The sequence below is a fragment of the Neoarius graeffei genome, chromosome 18, assembly GCF_027579695.1.
Source record: "Neoarius graeffei isolate fNeoGra1 chromosome 18, fNeoGra1.pri, whole genome shotgun sequence".
Taxonomy (NCBI): Eukaryota; Metazoa; Chordata; class Actinopteri; order Siluriformes; family Ariidae; genus Neoarius; species Neoarius graeffei.
Window position 1 is genome coordinate 2,507,628 of NC_083586.1, and position 20,569 is coordinate 2,528,196.

Here is a 20,569-nt window from a genome sequence, read left to right on the forward strand (position 1 = left end):
GAACTTACGAAAATTGCCCAAATTAGAAGAAAATATCCTGTTTCATAAGGGTGGAGAACCCAAAATATTTTTAAATTATTGTTAAATGTCATTTTTTTGCATATATATTTCAATTTGTTGTTCAGTCGCTTCATAACATGAAGTGAACATGAAATGCGTCTAGCGATTACCGTAAACCATGTCTGAGTCTGACGTCTGAATGTCATAAAATATACTTCCTTTGTTTATGTTGTGAAATTCTCAACGATTCATGATAACACGTGGCTGTCGGTTTGTGATACTGTTGATAGTATAGATTGACAAGTGGTCGTCATGCCGGGTCGTGGTAGACCTAAGACAACTGGTAAATCACATAATAAGAACAGCAGTTCATATATTCATGGAAAACGCACAATCGATGGCATTATTAAGTCTACAGGCGGGGGAATGGGGAGGTTTATCACACGACAGAACAGTCAGAAGACATCAGACGATATTGTTGACAAGGTCGAGGTCATTGACTTGTCGTCTGCAACAGCTGCCTTACAGTTGCCAGGTACGCTATGGATTTTTATGACACATTTTATGTGAGACTTTTATGTAATCTGCTTTGTACCAGCTTATTTTTAATCTTAAGTGAAAATTATTTTTATCCCATTTATGCCCAAATTAATTTATACCAAATTATATTGGAAGTTGAATTGAAATAGATGTGCGCCCAAATAGATGCTGTGATCATAATTAGGCTTACAAAATATTTTTATCTTTTTTATTTATTCAGAATGTTGGAGAAAACTTTTGACTTTTTAGATACAGCACTACTTTATACTTGCACATGATTATGTAATTTCTATTATTTTTATTGCTCGATATATTTATAATTGGTTAAAAAAAAGACTAAAAATGATACGTCAAAAATTTTCAGCATGCTACGCGTGAAAATAGTAAAAAAAAAAAATTTAAGCTTGCCATGGTGCCCAAATTAAAAACCTGTCTTTGCCCCTGTAACATTTGTGCTTGGTAATTGCTCTTGATAGCTGTGTAGTGACTGTAGTGTGTTTGTCTGTATGGTGATTGGTGAACCATTTTGCGTCACAGAATATGCCCCAGCGGTGCAGCCACATGGACTCTGTGGCCTGTGATTGTATTGCCCAGACCGGTTGGTCTCCTAGTGGAAAATCCTTAAAAAATGCCCTGCACTCTACACATATAATTTTCTCAAAAGTTGGAGACACACTTGTCTTGATTCACATGATGTGTCTACCTAAACGATAGGATTTACAGTTTTCTCACAAGAAGCCTCAAAGTGACAGGTTCACAGGCCAACTGCTCCATTGACTCCCATTATAATCCCGACAGTACTTTTACTACAAAATCAGAAATTTCAGTTGTTTTCAACTCGCTCTGTTGTCCACATTTTTTACACTTGGGACAAAAAATTACATCAATGTGTTCATGAGAGCCTTGTAGCGCTCAACGTGAAAGAATTTTGTGAATACCTCCTTTCATTTTCGTGTAAATCGTCGTTGTTCAAGGAGAAGGAAATCTGAGAAAAATCTCTCTTTGCCTGTAATCTTATGTCTCTGCTCTGCACCTGAGCACCGTCACCAAGGCAACAAGCTCCAGTCAGGGAGCAGATGGGGGAGGGACTGCTCTCTCTCTCTCAAACACACACATGATCATAGCATCGGAGCATCATAGCAAGTCACACATTCACACAGTACAGTACAACTCCTGCAATAGCGACTGCTACGCCCACTGCATCACTCTCACGATTTCCCACAGGGGAATTGTCTAGTTAAACTTATTCATTTAGGGATGTGTTCTCTCTCCCTTACTTTTTATCCTTTATACAGATATGTGTAAGAGTGTCTATGAAAACAGGCACATTTTAAAATTTGCAGACGATACCGTCATTGTAAGTTTGTTACACAGTAATGAATACAGCCATGGTCCAGTCTTGGAGGATTTTATTAGGTGGTGTGATCTTTCTTTCTTGGTGCTTAATACATCCAAAACAAAGGACATGATTATTGCTTTTAGAAATCAGGCTCCAAACCATGATCCCACAGTCATCAAGGGCCAATCTGTTGAATGCGTGTATAATTACAAGTATCTTGGGACTGTCGTTGATGATAAATTGACTTTTTTTAACAAGAACTGCGAAGCAGTATGCAAGAGGGGACATCAGCGGTTGTTTTATCTTCGGAAATTGTACTGTTTTAACATTGATAAAACTATGCTGACCCTATTTTATCGTGCTTTTATTGAGTCATTGTTATCTTTTGCCTTTGTGTCTTGGTTGGTAATCTGTCACTACAGGACAAAAACTCCCTGAACCAAATAAATGGGCTAGGTGGCTAATTGGGAAGCCTCAACCCACCATGTCTTCTCTTTATGACATAGTTACAACGTAAAGCTACCTGTATTCTTACAGATGGCTCACACCCTTTGCATGGTGAGTTCCAGCTCCTTCGCTCTGGTCGTCGTTTTGGGGTCCCTAAGGGAAGGACAAAACAGTACAGAAAGAGCTTTGTACCAACAGCAATTGTATTGCTGAACAGTAAGGCCCAGAGGTGAATAATTTTGTTCATACTGAACAATTGATGATGAAGCACTTTTTAAAGATCACACTTTTAAGGATTATATGTTAGGATGTGTGTACTGTTGTTGTCTTGTCTGTTACAATGTATTTTATGTAGCTGTTATTTTGTATTGGGATCGCTGAATTCCTGCCTGCACAACAAATTTACCAGTACTATGGTATGGTACAAATAAAGAAACCTTGGACCCGCCCTCCATTCTCAAATTGCCGCTAGGCCATGTCCCCACTGCCACATACCCCCACCGGTCGACTCGGGCCAGGGAGCCATCCATCCTGCAGTGGACTCCCCCTTCAATGGAACAGGAAGTCTGCCACCACCATCTGTGCCCCGGCCTGTGGACCACCTCGAATGTAACCATGTAACCTCCTGGAGGGTGAGATACCAATGGGTGATCCGCACATTGGCATCCGTCATGCGGTGGAGTCACTGGAGGGGCACGTGGTCCGAACAGAGTGTGAAAGGGCACCCCAGCAGGTAGTATTGGAAGGTGAGGACTGCCCACTTGATGGCCAGGCACTCCTTTTTAATGGTGCTGTACATACTTTCGTGCATCGAGAGCTTGCAGCTGATTTGCAGTTCCTTGCTTTCCGCCTTCTGGTACAAAACGGCCTCCAGCCTTCTGTCCAATGTGTCTGTCTGTAAAATGAAGGGGAGAGAGAAGTCAGGGGAGTGTAAAAGTCCCCCCCCCCCCCCCCCCACACACACACACACACACACACTGCAGCTTTTACCTTGGTGAAAGCCTGTTGGCACTGCTCTGTCCACTGGACTGGATCTGGTGCTCCCTTTTTAGTGAGATCAGTCAGTGGGCTGGTGACATCTGAATAATTAGGCATGAACCTAGGATAGTAGCCAGCCAGCCCCAGGAACTGCCTCACCCCCTTTTTGGTCTTGGGCCTCGGGCAAGCCGCAATCGCAGCAGTCTTGTCAATTTGGGGATACACCTGCCCATGACCCAGATACCATACTTCCACCCACCCAATTGCACATTTTTTTTGGGGTTAGCTGTGAGACCCACATGCCTCAGTGACTCTAGGACAGCCCTAAGGTGTTCAAGGTGCCGAGGCCAATCATTGCTGTACGTGATAATGTCGTCAAGGTACATTGCCACATAGGCAGTGTGGGGATTGAGGATATTCTCCATGAGCTGCTGGAATGTGGCAGGAGCCCCAAATAACCCAGAAAGAAGCATGACAAACTGGTGTAATCCAAACGGTGTGGAAAAGGCCATTTTCTCTCAGGATAGAGGAGTCAAAGGGATCTGCCAATATCCCTTTGTTAAATCCAGTGTCGAATAAAAGTGAGCATCATCTAACCGATCAAGCAACTCATCAATGCGAGGCATTGGATATGTGTCGAATTTAGACACCACGTTGACTTTTTTCTATAGTTTATGTAACCCATGTCATTTTCAGACGCTCCCTTAATTCTTTTATTGTGCTAAGAATTTCCTGATAGTCCCTAGAGCGTGCCATAGAATGTTTTGAATCAAACCAGATGCGGAAAACCAACTACGCTCAATCAGACACGATAGACCAACGAATGACTAAGAAGAAGTAGAAGTAGAAAAACAGAAAAGAAAGAAGAAAGTAGAACAAATAGAAAGAAAATAGATTCCCCCCATTTGATCCTCATCTTCAACGCCTTCCTTTTTTATCGACTTCCTTCCCTTCGGTGAGTCTCTAGCTCTAATGATATTCCCATATGTTTTTCTTAATATAACCAATTATTACAAATAGATTAAAACTCCCTGTTTTAATATAGATTTATGTCCTGCAATCAAGTCCCGAGATCGTCGTGAGCTTGATTTTCCTACCCGATATCCTGGTGAGCAAATTATTAACTTTGTAACTTATACTAATAAGTTAAGCTAAGCTAGGTTATTGTAAACAGGTCCTGGTGAGCCTTATAAGCTTCCTACATGGTAAATTGGCATGACATAGTCTTAAAACCAGTCAGGATACTCTGAATGGACTTCGACCTTATGGTTTAGTAGGTTTTTGTGTATTTTAGGAATTTTGAGTGTCTTATATTTTCATCAGTATGGGTCAGTGACAGTTACGTTGCTGGACAGTTAGCTCTCTGGCTAGCATGGTTTCTAAGCAACAATGTCGGTCTAGCAAGACAGCAATCTCCGGTAGCTGACTTTACGGAGATGTGCCGTAAGAATGAGTTTATTTGTTGTTTTGTATGTTGCCGTAATGACAACAATAACATGGATAAGGAAAGGTTACTGTAGTGATTAAATGAAATGGAATTTAATAGTAATTGAATAGTCTGTATAATTCTGTGCAGACTGGTTTTTTCGTACCCCTGGAAACGTCCCCCGAATCACCTTCATCTTTACCTGGAACCCCTGGAGCCCTGATCTGCACTCCCCACCTTATCATCATTTTCCCCTTGCACACCCCCCTGTCTTCCTCTGATTGAACTGTCCCCCATCAACGTCCACTGTCCCTGCTACTGTGGTAGGACTGAATCCGACGTCATCATTCCTTTTAATTTAAATTTTTTTTTTTTTGAGTGCACTCGTTTTATTTGGGTTTATTTTTTTTATTCAGTTGATTATTTTGAGATCTCATAGGGTTTTTTTTCCTATGAATATTTCTATGAATATCTAAGAATATTTTGTTATCATTCCTTGTTGAGCCCTTGTAATTACTACGTGGATAAATAGTGCCGGCACTTAGAAGGTATATTTTTATTGATATTTTTTGTACGATACTCCTGGGTTACACCCCCATGGTACATTGTAGTGGATTTACATTGATATTTTTTGTATGACATTCCTGGGTTACACCCCCGTGGTATATTGATATTGGTATTTTATTGGTGGTACTCTCTGGTTACATACACATACACACACATCAAACACTTGATCACAATCATTAGTTTAGTATTCCATGATAAGATAGTTTAAGTAGGCTTAGATATCAAATAGGACTAAAATATATTAAATATATTGAGTATCTTATCTATTTTTAATATATATATCTAACATATATTTAATAGGATTTCAGTGATTTGCACAAAACTTAGCGTATTATTCTTCTGACTGACACTTTTACTATCCACGTTTCACACTGATAGATCTTACTTGCACCTTATTGCACTAAATATTATTTATTGTATAAATTTAATGACTTTCCCTTGAATGAACTAATTTATTGTGTGAATAAATATTTATTGTATTATTATTCTGACATCAGTGAGTGCTGTGTGTTGCTTGGGGTGAGTAATTGACTGTGGTCTAGCCATAACCTAAACCAGTCTCCTTAGAACCTAGAGTTGGAGTTAGACTGTTCCCGCACAAGCACAGGTTGTTTCCCTCGTCGTGCGGGTTACATTTACAAAGAACCAGACCCGATCTATCATTCTTGGGTACCAGGACCGCCGGGCTGCTCCAGTCACTGTGTGATTCCTCAATCACAGACGCGGAAGGAGAATACGGGAGGACACCACTGGTGCAGTGGGCCAGCTGTGGGGAGCCAGCCCCCATCTCTGTGGTGGGGGAATGGGGTGGGGAAGAGAAGGGAGAAGAGGCGACCCATCCGCCTGCTGTCGGAACCGGCATCAGATGGCCCTCCACCAACTTGATGGCTTGCTCCAGGGACGCTGAGCGATGACGCTGGACCCAGTCTGCCGTTCCTTCTGGAAGTTGAGCGATAAACTGTTCCAGTGTCACCAGATCGATGATCCTGTTAGTGTCATGGTCTTCCACCCTCAGCTGCTATTGGTCGAATGCGAACGGCTGGCTGACCTCCTCCAATGTCCGTGTCCAGAAGCACTGGCGATGTTGTTCTGGAGAGTGGCCGACACATTGCAGGATGGCTGTCTTCAGGTCGGTGTATATGAGCTGGCTGCCGGCAGCTAGCTGCTGTGTGGCGGGCTGTGCCTCGCCAGTCAGGAGCGGAAGTAGGCATGCTGCACGCTGCTTGACTGGCCACCCCCACACTTAGGCCAAGTTTACATTAGACCGTATCTGTCTCGTTTTCTTCGCGGATGCACTGCACATTAAACCGCCTGGAAACGCCGGGAAACGGGAATCCGCCAGGGTCCACGTATTCAATCCAGATTGTGTCAGCTCCGGTGCTGTGTAAACATTGAGATACGCGGATACGCTGTGCTGAGCTCTAGCTGGCATCGTCATTGGACAACGTCACTGTGATATCCACCTTCCTGATTTGCTGGTGTTGGTCATGTGACACGACTGCTGAAAAACGGCGCGGACTTCCGCCTTGTATCACCTTTCATTAAAGAGTATAAAAGTATGAAAATACTGCAAATACTGATGCAAATACTGCCCATTGTGTAGTTATGGTTGTTTTTAGGCTTGCCATCCTTCCACTTGCAAGTGGTAAGTGATATGCGCTGGGATCACACACACAGCGGCTCAGTCCCGAATCACAGCTTGTGCACTTCATTTGCGTGCTCTGTGAGCTGCGCAAGGCCGGAGTGTGCACCCTCCAGAGGGCACTCGCTGTTCAGGGCGGAGTGATTTGGAGCGCAGGATGCCTGCAGAGCCGAGCGTATCCGTGTATTGGTGTTGCTGTGTGCATGCAAATCGTGTATTGGTGTTGCTGTGTGCACACTAATCGTTTTAAAAACGTTAATCTGATGATCCGCTGATACGGTCTAATGTAAACATGGGCTTAGGCTGCTGGCTTGAAGTAAGCAATTAAAGCCTTCCGGATTGTTCTACGGGCCCATCTTTGTGAGGGTGCTGTGGGGAGGGTCCGCTGCAGTCGAGATCCCCGTCAACACAAGCAGATGCCGGAACGCTTGGCGATCTTCCTGCTGGGCCAGTATCAAGGCTTCAAAGCATTGCTCTTGTTCCTTACGGAGGGCGATCAGCGCTTGATTCTGGTTCTGCTGGGCAGTAGTGAGGGCATGGATGAGATCCTTCAATGGGGAAGACTTCATGTGGTGGTTCCCTTCTGTACTCCCAGGTCTCAGCACCACTCTAATACGTCCCCCATGTGGGTGGAGTACAGAAGCATGGCAGGCAAGAGATGACGTTCACACACACCTTTATATTTTCGTGTTGTTTTTCAGCTTTAACGTCCGTTTAGGTACACAGACGTGTGCGTACACACAGTTGTGTTTTGGTCTGGGGAAATCTCTTCTCTCTGCTCTCTCCCTCTTTTTCTGTTCTCCACAGTCCCTGCAGCAAACACACACGCGCGCACATTTAATTGACAACAGGTGCATTGACTTTGCCACTCACCTTCCCTGGCCCCGCCCCACATTCACAAACTGACACTAATGCCGCTTTTCCACTACAAACGCGGCTGAGTCGGGCTGAGCCGTGCCGTGCTGAGTCGGGCTGAGCGGGGCTGTTGGAGTTGCATTTCGACTACAACCGCGCTGAACCGTGCTGGCTGGAAGTGGGTGGACACATTGGGTGGAGTTAGCGAAAGTGGGTGGACGTCAGGTGATGTCGTTAAGCAGCGCAAGCAGTGACATCAGTGAGCTTTTAAGCGGTAGTCTCACGACCCGAATAGTAAACAATAAACATGGAGGACATGGAGTCGTTAGTGTTGCTGGTCTTGGTGCTGCGGCTTGTTGTCACTGACAACGCGGACAGATACTGGCAAGAGCGTATAGATGAGGCGAGGCGCATAAGGCTTCAGAAATTCTCGTAATTCGTAATTCTTCTCCTTCCGGGTTTGCGGTGTTTACAGATCCCAGCGCGCTCGCGGGGCGTGTGTGGGCATGTGAGGACACTCCTCCTCACCAATCAGTGCACAGGTCGTGAGTTCCGTTGGTAGCTGAGTCGTGCTGGTTTTTGGTAGTCGAAACGCGAGCCGTGTCAGGCTGAAGTGAGCTGAAGCAAGCTGAAGTGAGCTGAAAAAGGGTAGTGGAAAAGGGCCATAAGCCACTCCCCCACTGCCACAAATGCGTTTGAAGTTCTTCATAATAACTGTCCAGGTTTTTGTGTCATGCTGAGATAATCATTATAAAGAATCGCGATGCCTCCTCTGCCAGTTAGACGAGGCTGGTGTATATAACTGCAACCAGGAGGACTAGTTTCATTTAATGCTACAGACTCCTTTGGTTTAATCCATGTTTCTGTTTAAACACAGTACATTAAACTGCTGATCAGTAAGAAGTTCATTAACGGTTTGTGCTTCAGACATAAGAGAGAAAATATTTAAAAGTCTTACCTTTTACAGTAGGTCAAAGGTGCTGGCAGTGGTTGTACAGTCAGTATGATCTAATTTTATATTAATTAGATTATTAGAACAAACTCTGAGTATTTCTACTTTTTTGTATAGCTCGGGGAACAGGCACAGTCTCAATGTAATGAAACCTGTGTGATGACTCTGTGCAGGTAGCAGACAGACAGTTTAGCCTGTCCGTCTGCTCCCTGGCCTTGGCTCTGGATTGTCGTGGATTAACTAGGCCTGTTCTGAGACTATGAGCTATGCTGCGAGAAATGAGAGCAGCATCTTCCCGAGTGGGATGGATACCGTCCCACCCTAACAGATTTGTTTGATCTTTAGCTGTGTGAGGACATGAAAACCGAGACATCCATGGATGGAGAGACCTCAGAAGCCTGTGTGAAGAAAGAGGAGACGCTGGAGCTGAATATCTACAGCTATGGAGACGATCTCGACAACCCACCTGAAGGTCTCTCCGTTAAAGTGGAAGATCCTGACGATAAAGACTATCTCTGTAAGACATGAGGCCACTCTGGTGCTCAGTAACACTCACTGTTGATTCTACCCTGCACACTATCTGGTGCACTAAAAGTGCAATACAGTACATTTGGCATGTAGCCTCAGTCTCTCTTATAATTTTAATCAACAAATTGTCATTGAAATTTAGATTTTTTTATTGATTAAAGTATGAACTTTGTTTATAGAGCGTGTAACATGGTAGCGAGGAGTGAGAGAGACTTTGTTTGTTTATTTATTTATTTAAAATACTTTAGTCATTATAAACCGAGGACGTTAACCTGAACAAAAAAAGCATGGAATATCACACGATGGGTGTGTATTAAAAAAGTCTATGCTGCGTGGTTTTATTTTCATATTACAGCATGGCCCAAAATGTATGATTCTCCTCCTCAAACCATAGTGATTTGCTTGTTATTGCAATTTTGAATTTATTAATGAATGACACATTCAATGTTTAATTTGTTTCTGTTTACATTTAATGTTGCAGAATGTCTGTCATTCTCTCCAGCCACTCCTGTGTTTTATTCTGAGACAAAACAAAAAAAATGTGGGATGTCGTGTGACTGAGAAACCAGAAAGCACGAAGTCCTCTGTCCTGAAGACTCTTCCATCTTGGGAAACTTGCTGACTGATACCTGGGTCTCCTTCCATAAATGTTAAATGTGTCGTAACGTCTTCACCATATTAGAAGATTATAGGTCCCCCCCCCCCCTTTCTTCCACCCATTTGTCGTCCAGTGTGGTCACCTGCTAGTATCCACCCACTAGCCAGGTCTCTCTAACCATGTGAGTGAAGGCTAACACATACTTCCTCCAAGACATGTAAAGCCATCAAACTCCTCTTTTTCAATTGCAGCTCATGCTGTATCACATGATAGCAAAACACACCTGGAGGACAGTGTTATGTGCTCTGTTCCCCACATACATAAGCTCGCAGAAGATCCCAACCAGCTGTGATTTAATAGGGGACAGAGAGTATGCCCCTCATTATGCCTCTGGAATGGAATGTTCAATAAGAGACAGTGGGTGTGAGAGACAGGAGTCCAAATATACAGATTTCGGGGCATCACAGTGGCGCAGCTCCGGGGTCCTGGATTCGATTTTAAGCTCGGGTTGCTGTCTGTGTGACGTTTTGCAAGTTCTCCCCGTTGGACTGCGTTGGACTATTTATTTATTTACTTACTTACTTATTGTGTGGACAGAAGAAGAAGAGACTTTTTATTTGTCACATGCACACTTCAAACACAGTGAAATTCATCCTCTGCATTTAACCCATCTGAAGCAGTGAACACACACACGCGTGCATACACCCAGAGCAGTGGGCAGCCACACCAGAGCGCCCGGGGAGCAGTCAGGGGTCAGGTACCATGCTCAAGGGCACCTCAGCCCAAGGCCGCCCCACGTTAACCTAACTGCATGTCTTTGGATTGTGGGGGAAACCAGAGCACCTGGAGGAAACCCACGCAGACATGGAGAGAACATGCAAACTCCACACAGAAAGGCCCTCACCGGCTGCTGGGTTCGAACCCAGAACCTTCTTGCTGTGAGGCAACCATGCTAACCACTACACCACCGTGCCGCAGTTAATTTTGTTTATACCTGCATGTGATTTTCATAACAAATTTGGGAAATTCTGTTCCCCAGAAGATAAGCAAACAAGTAGCTGAATTTAAAACAACCCTGACCAGGCAAGTCCTAAGAGAATACTGTAAATACGTCATGCAGTGCCACAGTCATGTTAATGAACATTCGTTTTATTTTGCCCTGCAAGCTTCGTATCTGACCATTTGTTTACTCCCGCAAGGAAGTAAAAAAAAAACTCATACTCGTATCCAGTGCTGGCACAAAATATGGAAATGCTTAGGAAAAGATTGATTTTGCATAATTAATCCGTGCAAATGACATCAGAATCTGCACTGAAGACAACTGAAATACATTATGAAGATACAGAGACACCTTTTAACCACAATTTTATACTTTACCCATGAAAATACTAGCAGTTTTGTCCATTGTTGTGTGATAAACATCATAAAAATATTGGAAATAGTATCTCTTTTTGTTTAGTTTAGCCCCAAAAACCACCTTAATCACTCCTTGTTGGGCAATCCTACCATGATATGCTAATTATTCCACAGGTGAAAACCATTAACTAAGTCATGTGGTCTCTACAAATAATTTATTAGAAAAAGTATTTATCCTCTGACTACAGCCAGGCAACAGGCAGAAATGGCATCAGAGGGAGAAACTACAGAAGAGCAGCGTATTAGGATGAAAGTTTTGCGGGAGGAGGGCCATTCATAATGAGCCATAGCAAAGAAACTGCATGTGACCCACAGTGCTGTCTGGAAATGCCTCAAGCATCACCAGAAGACTGGGAACTTCAAGAACATTTCAGGCAGAGGAAGGAAGAAAAAGTTGACTAAAGCTGATGTCCAGTACCTCAAGACTACATCCCTACGAGAGCGGAAGAAATCCAGCAAGGAACTGGCACAGGACCTCCAAGATGCTACAGGCAAGGATGTCTCCCCACACCTGGTTAGGAAGACGCTCTCAGCAGAAGGCCTCAAAGGTCATGTGTCAGTGCGCAAAACTTTTGTTGAGAGGTGGAAATAAGCAGAAGAGACTTAACTGGGCAAAAATTCACAGGAGTTGGACTTCTAAGCAGTGGAAAAGGGTCATGTTCTCAGATGAGAAGAAATTTTGAATGATTTGGCAACGCTATGCAACAGTAAGTCAGGTGCAGAAAGGGAGAAAGATACAAGGCAAACTGTATTTCTCCCACAGTAAAATATGGCGGAGGGGTCCTGCAAGTATGGGGAGCCATCACCTACAATGGAGTTGGTCATCTCTACAAAATAGATGGGACCCTCACTGCTGACAAGTACAGACAAATCCTCATCAATCATGCTGTGCCTTCTGGAAGAGCTCTCATTGGCAACAACTTTATCTTCCAGCAAGATAATGACCCAAAACACACAGCTGGGATGGTTAAACAGTGTTTACAAAACAAAGAACAAGATGGCAGCTTAGCAGTTCTTGACTGGTCAGCCCAAAGTCCTGACATGAATATAATTGAGCAAGTCTGGAACTACATGGAGTGAGAGAAGGTGAAAAGGGCTCCTTCAAACCTGCCACAGCTCTGGGAAGTGTTGCAAGACATATGGAGATCAATTCCACTTGATTTTATTCATGAACTTTGATAGCATGCCTGATCGTGTCAGTGCACTTCAGTGTCAAGGGGTTCCATACCAAATATTGATAATATTTTAGAATGATTTACTCTGGTTACTTGTAACATTTGTTTATGATGAAAATGTTTAGTTTATTAAGAGAACTTGAGACATGGATTAAAGTTTTCCGGCGTGTGACGGATTTCCGTCAGCTGAACTCTCCCAAGGCCAAATGTGAGGTCGGTGCTGATCCGAGGAGAATTAAAATGACGGGTGGTTGGGTTATAACACTGTGTTGCAACACCATCAACTATCAGCAGGGTTTATTTAACTTTTTTGTTTTTGAGCCATGCTTTGTTTCGTTCTTTTCCTATGTTTGATCATGTTTAAATGTTCGCTGTCTACGGTGCGGCATTAAAAAAACATGCGCTGTCAAAATTGGCAAAATACATTCCCATCTGCTTGGCGTGCTTGTCTGACCATTTCTGTTTTGTATTAAATTAAATCTTGCCAAAATGACTTAGTTCAAACCTGGACATATAGAAATGGAGCATGTTAAAAAAAAAAAAAAAAACCCGGAAAGCCCGCTCCTCTGCTTCAGCCAGACTTGAAGACCCGACGGTGCAATGCTTGCAGACTGTCAGAAGTACAGTAATTAGACCTAAATTTATAGCTAACAAATCAGCAGACGCCCCAACAATTATTATTTTTGTTAGGCCAATGTGTAAGGTATGTTAGAACCGTGCCATATAGCCTACGTTATATCACAATTTAAAGGACGTTTGAGGAGTTGGAGGCTGCGAGTGCAATGATGTTCCGACATGCGCTAAACTTTATTCCCTGAAAATCATACACCAGCGTCCAATGCCCCAAACAGTCAAAATGTCTAGAAGACTACGGTTAAATAATAATCATAGCCTACTAAGTTAAATTACGTCAAAACATCTGTTTCTGGCCTATGAAACGATGGAGGAAAATGAGAACGAACGCAAAGTAGATAGCAGCCAACTTCACGCGATCTTTTAGGTAACTTAACACTCGTGTTGGCCACAATATTTCTCTTAATAAAATCTTGAATTGTTTTTGAAGTCGTATTCAACACAAAGTAAGGTCAAATTATAATTTTAATTTAAGCGAAGATCCAAACTTTTTTTCTATATTGACATCGAGCATAGAGGAGCATGTCATTCTGGTTTCGGCAGCATGGATGCGCTTTACATGAAAGAAGGCACTGATGTGTCTGCCATCGATAAAGGTGTAAAAAACAAGTGGAGGTGGGCTTGGCTGTACGAAATAGGTGAAAATGGAAAGCCATTTAGTTCATGGTGCAAAAAACTAAACATTCCAGGCGCTTGCATTTGTGTGGTTTGCCACAAAAAAATAATATACGGAAGCAATGGAAAGAGAGTGCAATAAATTGAATATATTAATCCATTAATTAATTGATAATAAAGTTATCAGTTCTAAGTTAACCATTCTCAGAATTTCATCGAAATCCACCCATAACCCCCCCCCCGTAAATTTTCAGTCAAATAATTTTTTTTTTTGCTTTAATCCATGACTTGAGAACAAAAGGTCAAATTGTGGTGTTTTGTCATATTGGTAGGTGTTTCCATATTTTTTGCCAATACTGGTACTTTGTTGTGTCCTGTTTGATCCCAGTCCTGATGGACACCTCTAGTCTCAACCAGATGCTCAGTGAACCTTACTGGCAAGCTTTCTTAGGATAATCTTTATACAGTACTAATGTACTGTATATGGTCTTAGAGAGACACACACAGATTGCACACACATTTGGGCCTCATTTCTTCCTGTTGTGTTTTCTCTACTCCTAGACTGTGAAGTTTGCAAATCCTTCTTCCTCAACAAATGTGAGGTTCATGGACCACCCCTCTTCATCCCCGATACTCCTGTTCCCATGGGAGTCCCTGACCGAGCCAGACAAACACTTCCTCCTGGGCTAGAAATCCAGAAGTCCAGTATTCCTGATGCAGGCCTGGGAGTGTTTAATAAGGGGCAGACTGTTCCAGTAGGTGCACACTTCGGCCCCTGCCAGGGAGAGCTGGTGAACCGAGAGGAAGCCAAGAACAGTGGAGGCTCCTCGGTTGTGAGTTTGTCATAAATTTTATTATAAAGATTGTATATTTTTATGTAACAAAATATGATGACTAGATGAAGGTAGCTCCAATTAATATCAATTTCTTCTTGCAGATGATATGTGGTGTAAATCGCAAGTTTGAGCACAACGCGGTTCGACATCGGTTCTTTTAGCCAGTGTGGTGGAACTTGCCTGTTAATGAAAATACTAGTAACACCTCAGTGCTCAAGTTGTCTGTCTCTGTGCGTCAGCCCTGTGATGACCTGGCGACTTGTCCAGGGTGTACCCCGCCTTTCGCCCGTAGTCAGCTGGGATAGGCTCCAGCTTGCCTGCGACCCTGTAGAACAGGATAAAGCTGCTAGAGATAATGAGATGAAGATAAAAAATGGATAATGGCAGTTGAAATATATATACAAACAGTGAGGTGTGTGTGTGTGTGTGTGAGTGAGTGAAGACAAAAGATTAGCTTTGTATGCTAATTAAGATGTGTTTGTGGGTGTGAGGCCTTGTGTCCACGTGGTGGAGTTGACCACGTGGTGGAGTTGACCACGTGTTGCTAAGTAAAACAAAGAATTAGCACGTGTTGCTAATGTGTGCTTGTGTGTGTGGCCTGTGTGTGTGAAAGGCCCTATGGCCTGAGCAGAAGGCTAGCATGGATTGCTAGTTAAGGTGTGTTTGTGTGTGTCACGTGTTTGGGTAGGCCTAGATTAGCCTCATGTGGCTAAGCTAAGACAAAGGAATGCTAGCTAAGGTGTGTTTGTGAGTGGCCACGTGTTTGTGTAGGCCTAGATTAACCTCGTGTGGCAAAGCTAAGACAAAGGGAAGCTAGCTCATAACACTACTAAATCCTCTGAAATCTTGATGAGGTCAAGATGTGTGATAAGGAAATTCAAGTGTTAGTGCGGAATAGAGAAGCATGCACAGCCTATCTATTAAACAATTGAGAGAACATAGAACAATTAATTCAGTTCGACACGCTGTGTGTCTACAGTGTAAAAAAAAAAAACGTTCCCGAGTTTAAATTCACACTACTTCAATAAAAGCTAATTCCTAAGACTAGGTTTTTTTTTTTTTATTATGCCAAAAAATGCCAGTCTTACACGAGATTATGAGAAGATGTCCCGAGACTTTCGGAGTTTTCACCGTTGTGGAGATCTCCGTGAAGCACAGGAGATTGCTTGGATAGGCTGAGTTCCACAGGAGCCCGTAGAGCACGTCTGTGGAAAGCAGAGAATTCTTGGTCCGACGCTTCGTAGCTCGTGGGAAGGAAAACTCTGGTCAAACAAGGTGCACAGCGCTTCAGTTAAAAAATGGTCGAGCCGCTTTCTCAACTTTGAATTACAACCCCAATTCCAAAAAAGTTGGGACAAAGTATAAATTGTAAATAAAAACGGAATGCCATGATGTGGAAGTTTCAAAATTCCATATTTTATTCAGAATAGAACATAGATGACATATCAAATGTTTAAACTGAGAAAATATATCATTTAAAGAGAAAAATTAGGTGATTTTAAATTTCATGACAACACATCTCAAAAAAGTTGGGACAAGGCCATGTTTCCCACTGTGAGACATCCCCTTTTCTCTTTACAACAGTCTGTAAACGTCTGGGGACTGAGGAGACAAGTTGCTCAAGTTTAGGGATAGGAATGTTAACCCATTCTTGTCTAATGTAGGATTCTAGTTGCTCAACTGTCTTAGGTCTTTTTTTGTAGTATCTTCTGTTTTATGATGCGCCAAATGTTTTCTATGGGTGAAAGATCTGGACTGCAGGCTGGCCAGTTCAGTACCCGGACCCTTCTTCTACGCAGCCATGATGCTGTAATTGATGCAGTATGTGGTTTGGCTTTGTCATGCTGGAAAATGCAAGGTCTTCCCTGAAAGAGACGTCGTCTGGATGGGAGCATATGTTGCTCTAGAACCTGGATATACCTTTCAGCATTGGTGTCTTTCCAGATGTGTAAGCTGCCCATGCCACACGCACTAATGCAACCCCATACCATCAGAGATGCAGGCTTCTGAACTGAGCGCTGATAATAACTTGGGTTGTCCTTCTCCTCTTTAGTCTGAATGACACGGCATCCCTGATTTCCATAAAGAACTTCAAATTTTGATTCGTCTGACCACAGAACAGTTTTGCACTTTTCCACAGTCCATTTTAAATGAGCCTTGGCCCAGAGAAGACGTCTGTGCTTCTGGATCGTGTTTAGATACGGCTTCTTTGAACTATAGAGTTTTAGCTGGTAAGGGCGGATGGCACGGTGAATTGTGTTCACAGATAATGTTCTCTGGAAATATTCCTGAGCCCATTTTGTGATTTCCAATACAGAAGCATGCCTGTATGTGATGTAGTGCCGTCTAAGGGCCTGAAGATCACGGGCACCCAGTATGGTTTTCCGGCCTTGACCCTTACGCACAGAGATCCTTCCAGATTCTCTGAATCTTTTGATGATATTATGCACTGTAGATGATGATATGTTCAAACTCTTTGCAATTTTACACTGTCGAACTCCTTTCTGATATTGCTCCACTATTTGTCGGCGCAGAATTAGGGGGATTGGTGATCCTCTTCCCATCTTTCCTTCTGAGAGCCGCTGCCACTCCAAGATGCTCTTTTTATACCCAGTCATGTTAATGACCTATTGCCAATTGACCTAAGGAGTTGCAATTTGGTCCTCCAGCTGTTCCTTTTTTGTACCTTTAACTTTTCCAGCCTCTTATTGCCCCTGTCCCAACTTTTTTGAGATGTGTTGCTGTCATGAAATTTCAAATGAGCTAATATTTGGCATTAAATTTCAAAATGTCTCACTTTCAACATTTGATATGTTGTTTATGTTCTATTGTGAATACAATATCAGTTTTTGAGATTTGTAAATTACTGCATTCCGTTTTTATTTACAATTTGTACTTTGTCCCAACTTTTTTTGGAATCGGGGTTGTAAAACTGCTTGGGCGGCAGTCGTGACGTCACTTCTAATGCAAATAAAACTGGTTGTATCTTGATTGAGTTAAAGATCGAGCGACTCTGGAGTCTACCTTGGCCAGGGGTAAGAAAGAAATCGCGCTAAATCGTGGATCTTGCAAGAAAGAGGTCTTTTTCTGGTTTGCTCGGGTGAGCGACCTCTTTGTGTCTGTGGACCGCTGGTCCCGAGACGGAGAGAGGAGGAGCTAGGAGTTCCCTGGTTTCTTATGCTTTCATGGAGGATGTGACGTTGGTGATCCTGCCCACGTGTGATGTAGGTCAACGCGGAAGTTGGCTGATGGGAAATGTAGTTTCTTAAAAGGGACTGTACCTACACCAATGAGCAAACCTGTGGCAATGATGGCAAGGAAAAACTCCCTCAGACGACATGAGAGAAACCTCGAGAGGAACCAGACTCAAAAGGGAATCCATCCTCATTTGGGTGATAAGAGACAATGTGATTCTAACATTTTTAACATGAAATCAGTTTTGTTGATGTTCTAACTCTTCATTGATGGAAACTTTAGTGCAAAACTGTTCATGACAACTGCAGTCCTAAAGTTAGCAAGTCAGCTGTAGTCCTCAGCCATAAAAGCATTACTGTAAGAGTCCAGAGCATCTTCCAAGTGTGACTTTCAACTGTCCATATGGGCCCATCCTCCACAGGAGCGACGTGATGAGACTCCAACCAGATGTAGGGCATCAGAATGGATCAGGCAGGTCTGAGGAGCAGAAGAGGTCAGGATTGCCATGTAACTCAGAGGGACAGAATGGGGGGAGGGGAAGAGAAAGAAAGAAAAAACAGGTTGTTGGGTATGCCCAATGTCACCTGATGAGTAGGAACAGTATACATTCTGCACTGAGTACAAGCAGGGACTCCGGCAACTAACTATGACAGCATAACTAAAAGGGGAGAGCCAGAAGGTAGCACAGGCATGAGGGAGCCCCGGGACATAAAGCAGCAGCCACGACAGGATCAACAAACTCGAGCGAGCAAGCGAGTGGGGAACTGACAGCATCCATACATCCCAGTTTACCAAAACACTCTGTCTGAGGACCCTCCAGATCTACTCCTTTCCCTCATAAACACTCTTAACAAAAGGCTTGGCTAAACAGATATGCGTTCAGCCTTGACTTCAACATGGACTGTTTCTGATTCCCGAACACTACTTGGAAGGCTGTTCCATAACTGTGGAGCTTTGTAAGAAAAGGCTCTGCCCCCTGATGTAGCCTTCACTATACAAGGTACCAGCAGATAGCCTGCACCTTTTGATCTAAGTAGGCGTGGTGGGTCATAGAGGAGCAGAAGTTCACTCAGGTACTGTGGCGCGAGACCATTCACTGCTTTCAAGGTCAAGAATAGTATTTTACAATCAATGTGAAATTTGATTGGGAGCCAATGCAGTGTGGATAAGACAGGGGTGATGGGGTCATATTTTCTAGCTCTAGTAAGGACTCTTGCTGCTGCATTTTGAACTAACTGGAGCTTGTTTATGCACTTATTGGAACATCCAGACAGTAAGGCATTACAATAATCCAACCTGGAGGTAACAAAAGCATGAACTAATTTTTCTGCGTCGTGTAGTGACATTGAATTTCTTCTCTTAGAAATATTTCTGAGATGAAAGAAAGCTAACCGGGTAATGTTATTGATGTGAGTTTCGAATGAAAGTCCAGGGTCAATAATCACTCCGAGGTCTTTTACTGCTGCACGTGAAGAAACAGAAAGGCCATCCAGAGTTACTGTGGAATCAGAAAACTTGCTTCTAGCTGTATGTGGTCCGAGTACAAGTACTTGAGTCTTGTCAGAGTTAAGCAGAAGGAAGTTAATAAGCATCCAGTGTCTAATGTCCTTCACACATTCCTCAATTCTATTAAGCTAGTGTCTCTCATCAGGTTTTGTAGAAACATACAACTGTGTGTCATCAGCATAACAGTGGAAACTAATATCATGTTTATGAATAATATCACCCAGAGGTAATCTATATATCAGGGCTTTACATTAACTTTTTTGCTCACCGGCCACTGTGGCTAGTGGTTTTCGTGAGTCACTAGCCATTCAGCCTTTTCACTAGCCACAATTTTGTTGCCAGGAAATCGCAGTTTTTTCTTCACCATGATGCGTTAAAGTTCGGAAGATCTAGATTTAATCATGAATGGCAGCGTATAATGTGTCTGTACAGTAGCACTCAAGTATTCAGTGCTGTTAAGGTAGGTCCCTCTATGAAAACATGGAACCAATTCAGACAAAAATATAAGCAGAGTATTCTGTTTATTGAACTCAAATTCAAGCCCCTTACAATATGAAATATCATATATGAAAAATAACATTCAGTACAATTGAACTGATTCTAATATTAAGTCCAATTCAAAACATTTATCATTGAAAAACATTTGATGCTTTGATATTGAAGTATTATGTGTATTATCAAGTATTATGTATATTATGTATTATCTATTAAGTGTGTGTGTGTGTGTGTGTGTGAGAACATATGTAGAGAGAGACATTAAATGTCCTCATTACATTCATCATCAGATGAGTCTGAATGGTCCATGAAAAATGGTCTTCATGACCTTCCAGCAGGTCATAAGTTGATAGCTGGGGCGGGATCAACTTCTTTACAATCACGTGAACGTTTCTAAACGGCAGCTCCATCCTCTCCAGCTCAGCCGACTTCATGACAGCCAGGGACTGAAAGCAATGCTGTCCTGTAGTGAACCAGCCGTCTTCGCCGGTTTTGATGTTATAATACCGATGTGTGCATTTGACTTTTCGTGGTCCTTTATAGTTTGGAGTTTAAAATTACTGGTGCCTGTCTTTGCCAGACTTTCTACAGTCTTCGCAGTACATGGTATTTTCGGTTTTGCTATGAATGAGCCAATCTGGGAGGCACGGTGATGCAGTGGTTAGCGCTGTTTCCTCAGCAAGAAGGTCCGGGTTCGAGCCCCGTGGCCGGCGAGGGCCTTTCTGTGTGGAGTTTGCATGTTCTCCCCGTGTCCGCGTGGGTTTCCTCTGGGTGCTCTGGTTTCCCTCACAGTCCAAAGACATGCAGGTTAGGTTAACTGGTGACT

General features: G+C 43.0%; 1 protein-coding gene across 1 annotated transcript in view; it reads left to right on the forward strand.

Annotated features, from left to right (window-relative positions):
* Positions 1–252: 252 nt before the first annotated feature.
* The window catches only part of LOC132865871 (zinc finger protein 431-like), a 54,642-nt gene continuing 34,325 nt past the window's right edge, over positions 253–20,569 (forward strand). Inside the window, exons 1-3 of the mRNA XM_060898382.1 lie at positions 253–535; positions 9,092–9,263; positions 14,273–14,544. Of these exons, the coding sequence (XP_060754365.1) occupies positions 380–535; positions 9,092–9,263; positions 14,273–14,544 (600 nt within the window). The 5' untranslated portion in view covers positions 253–379. The remainder of the gene's footprint in view (positions 536–9,091; positions 9,264–14,272; positions 14,545–20,569) is intronic.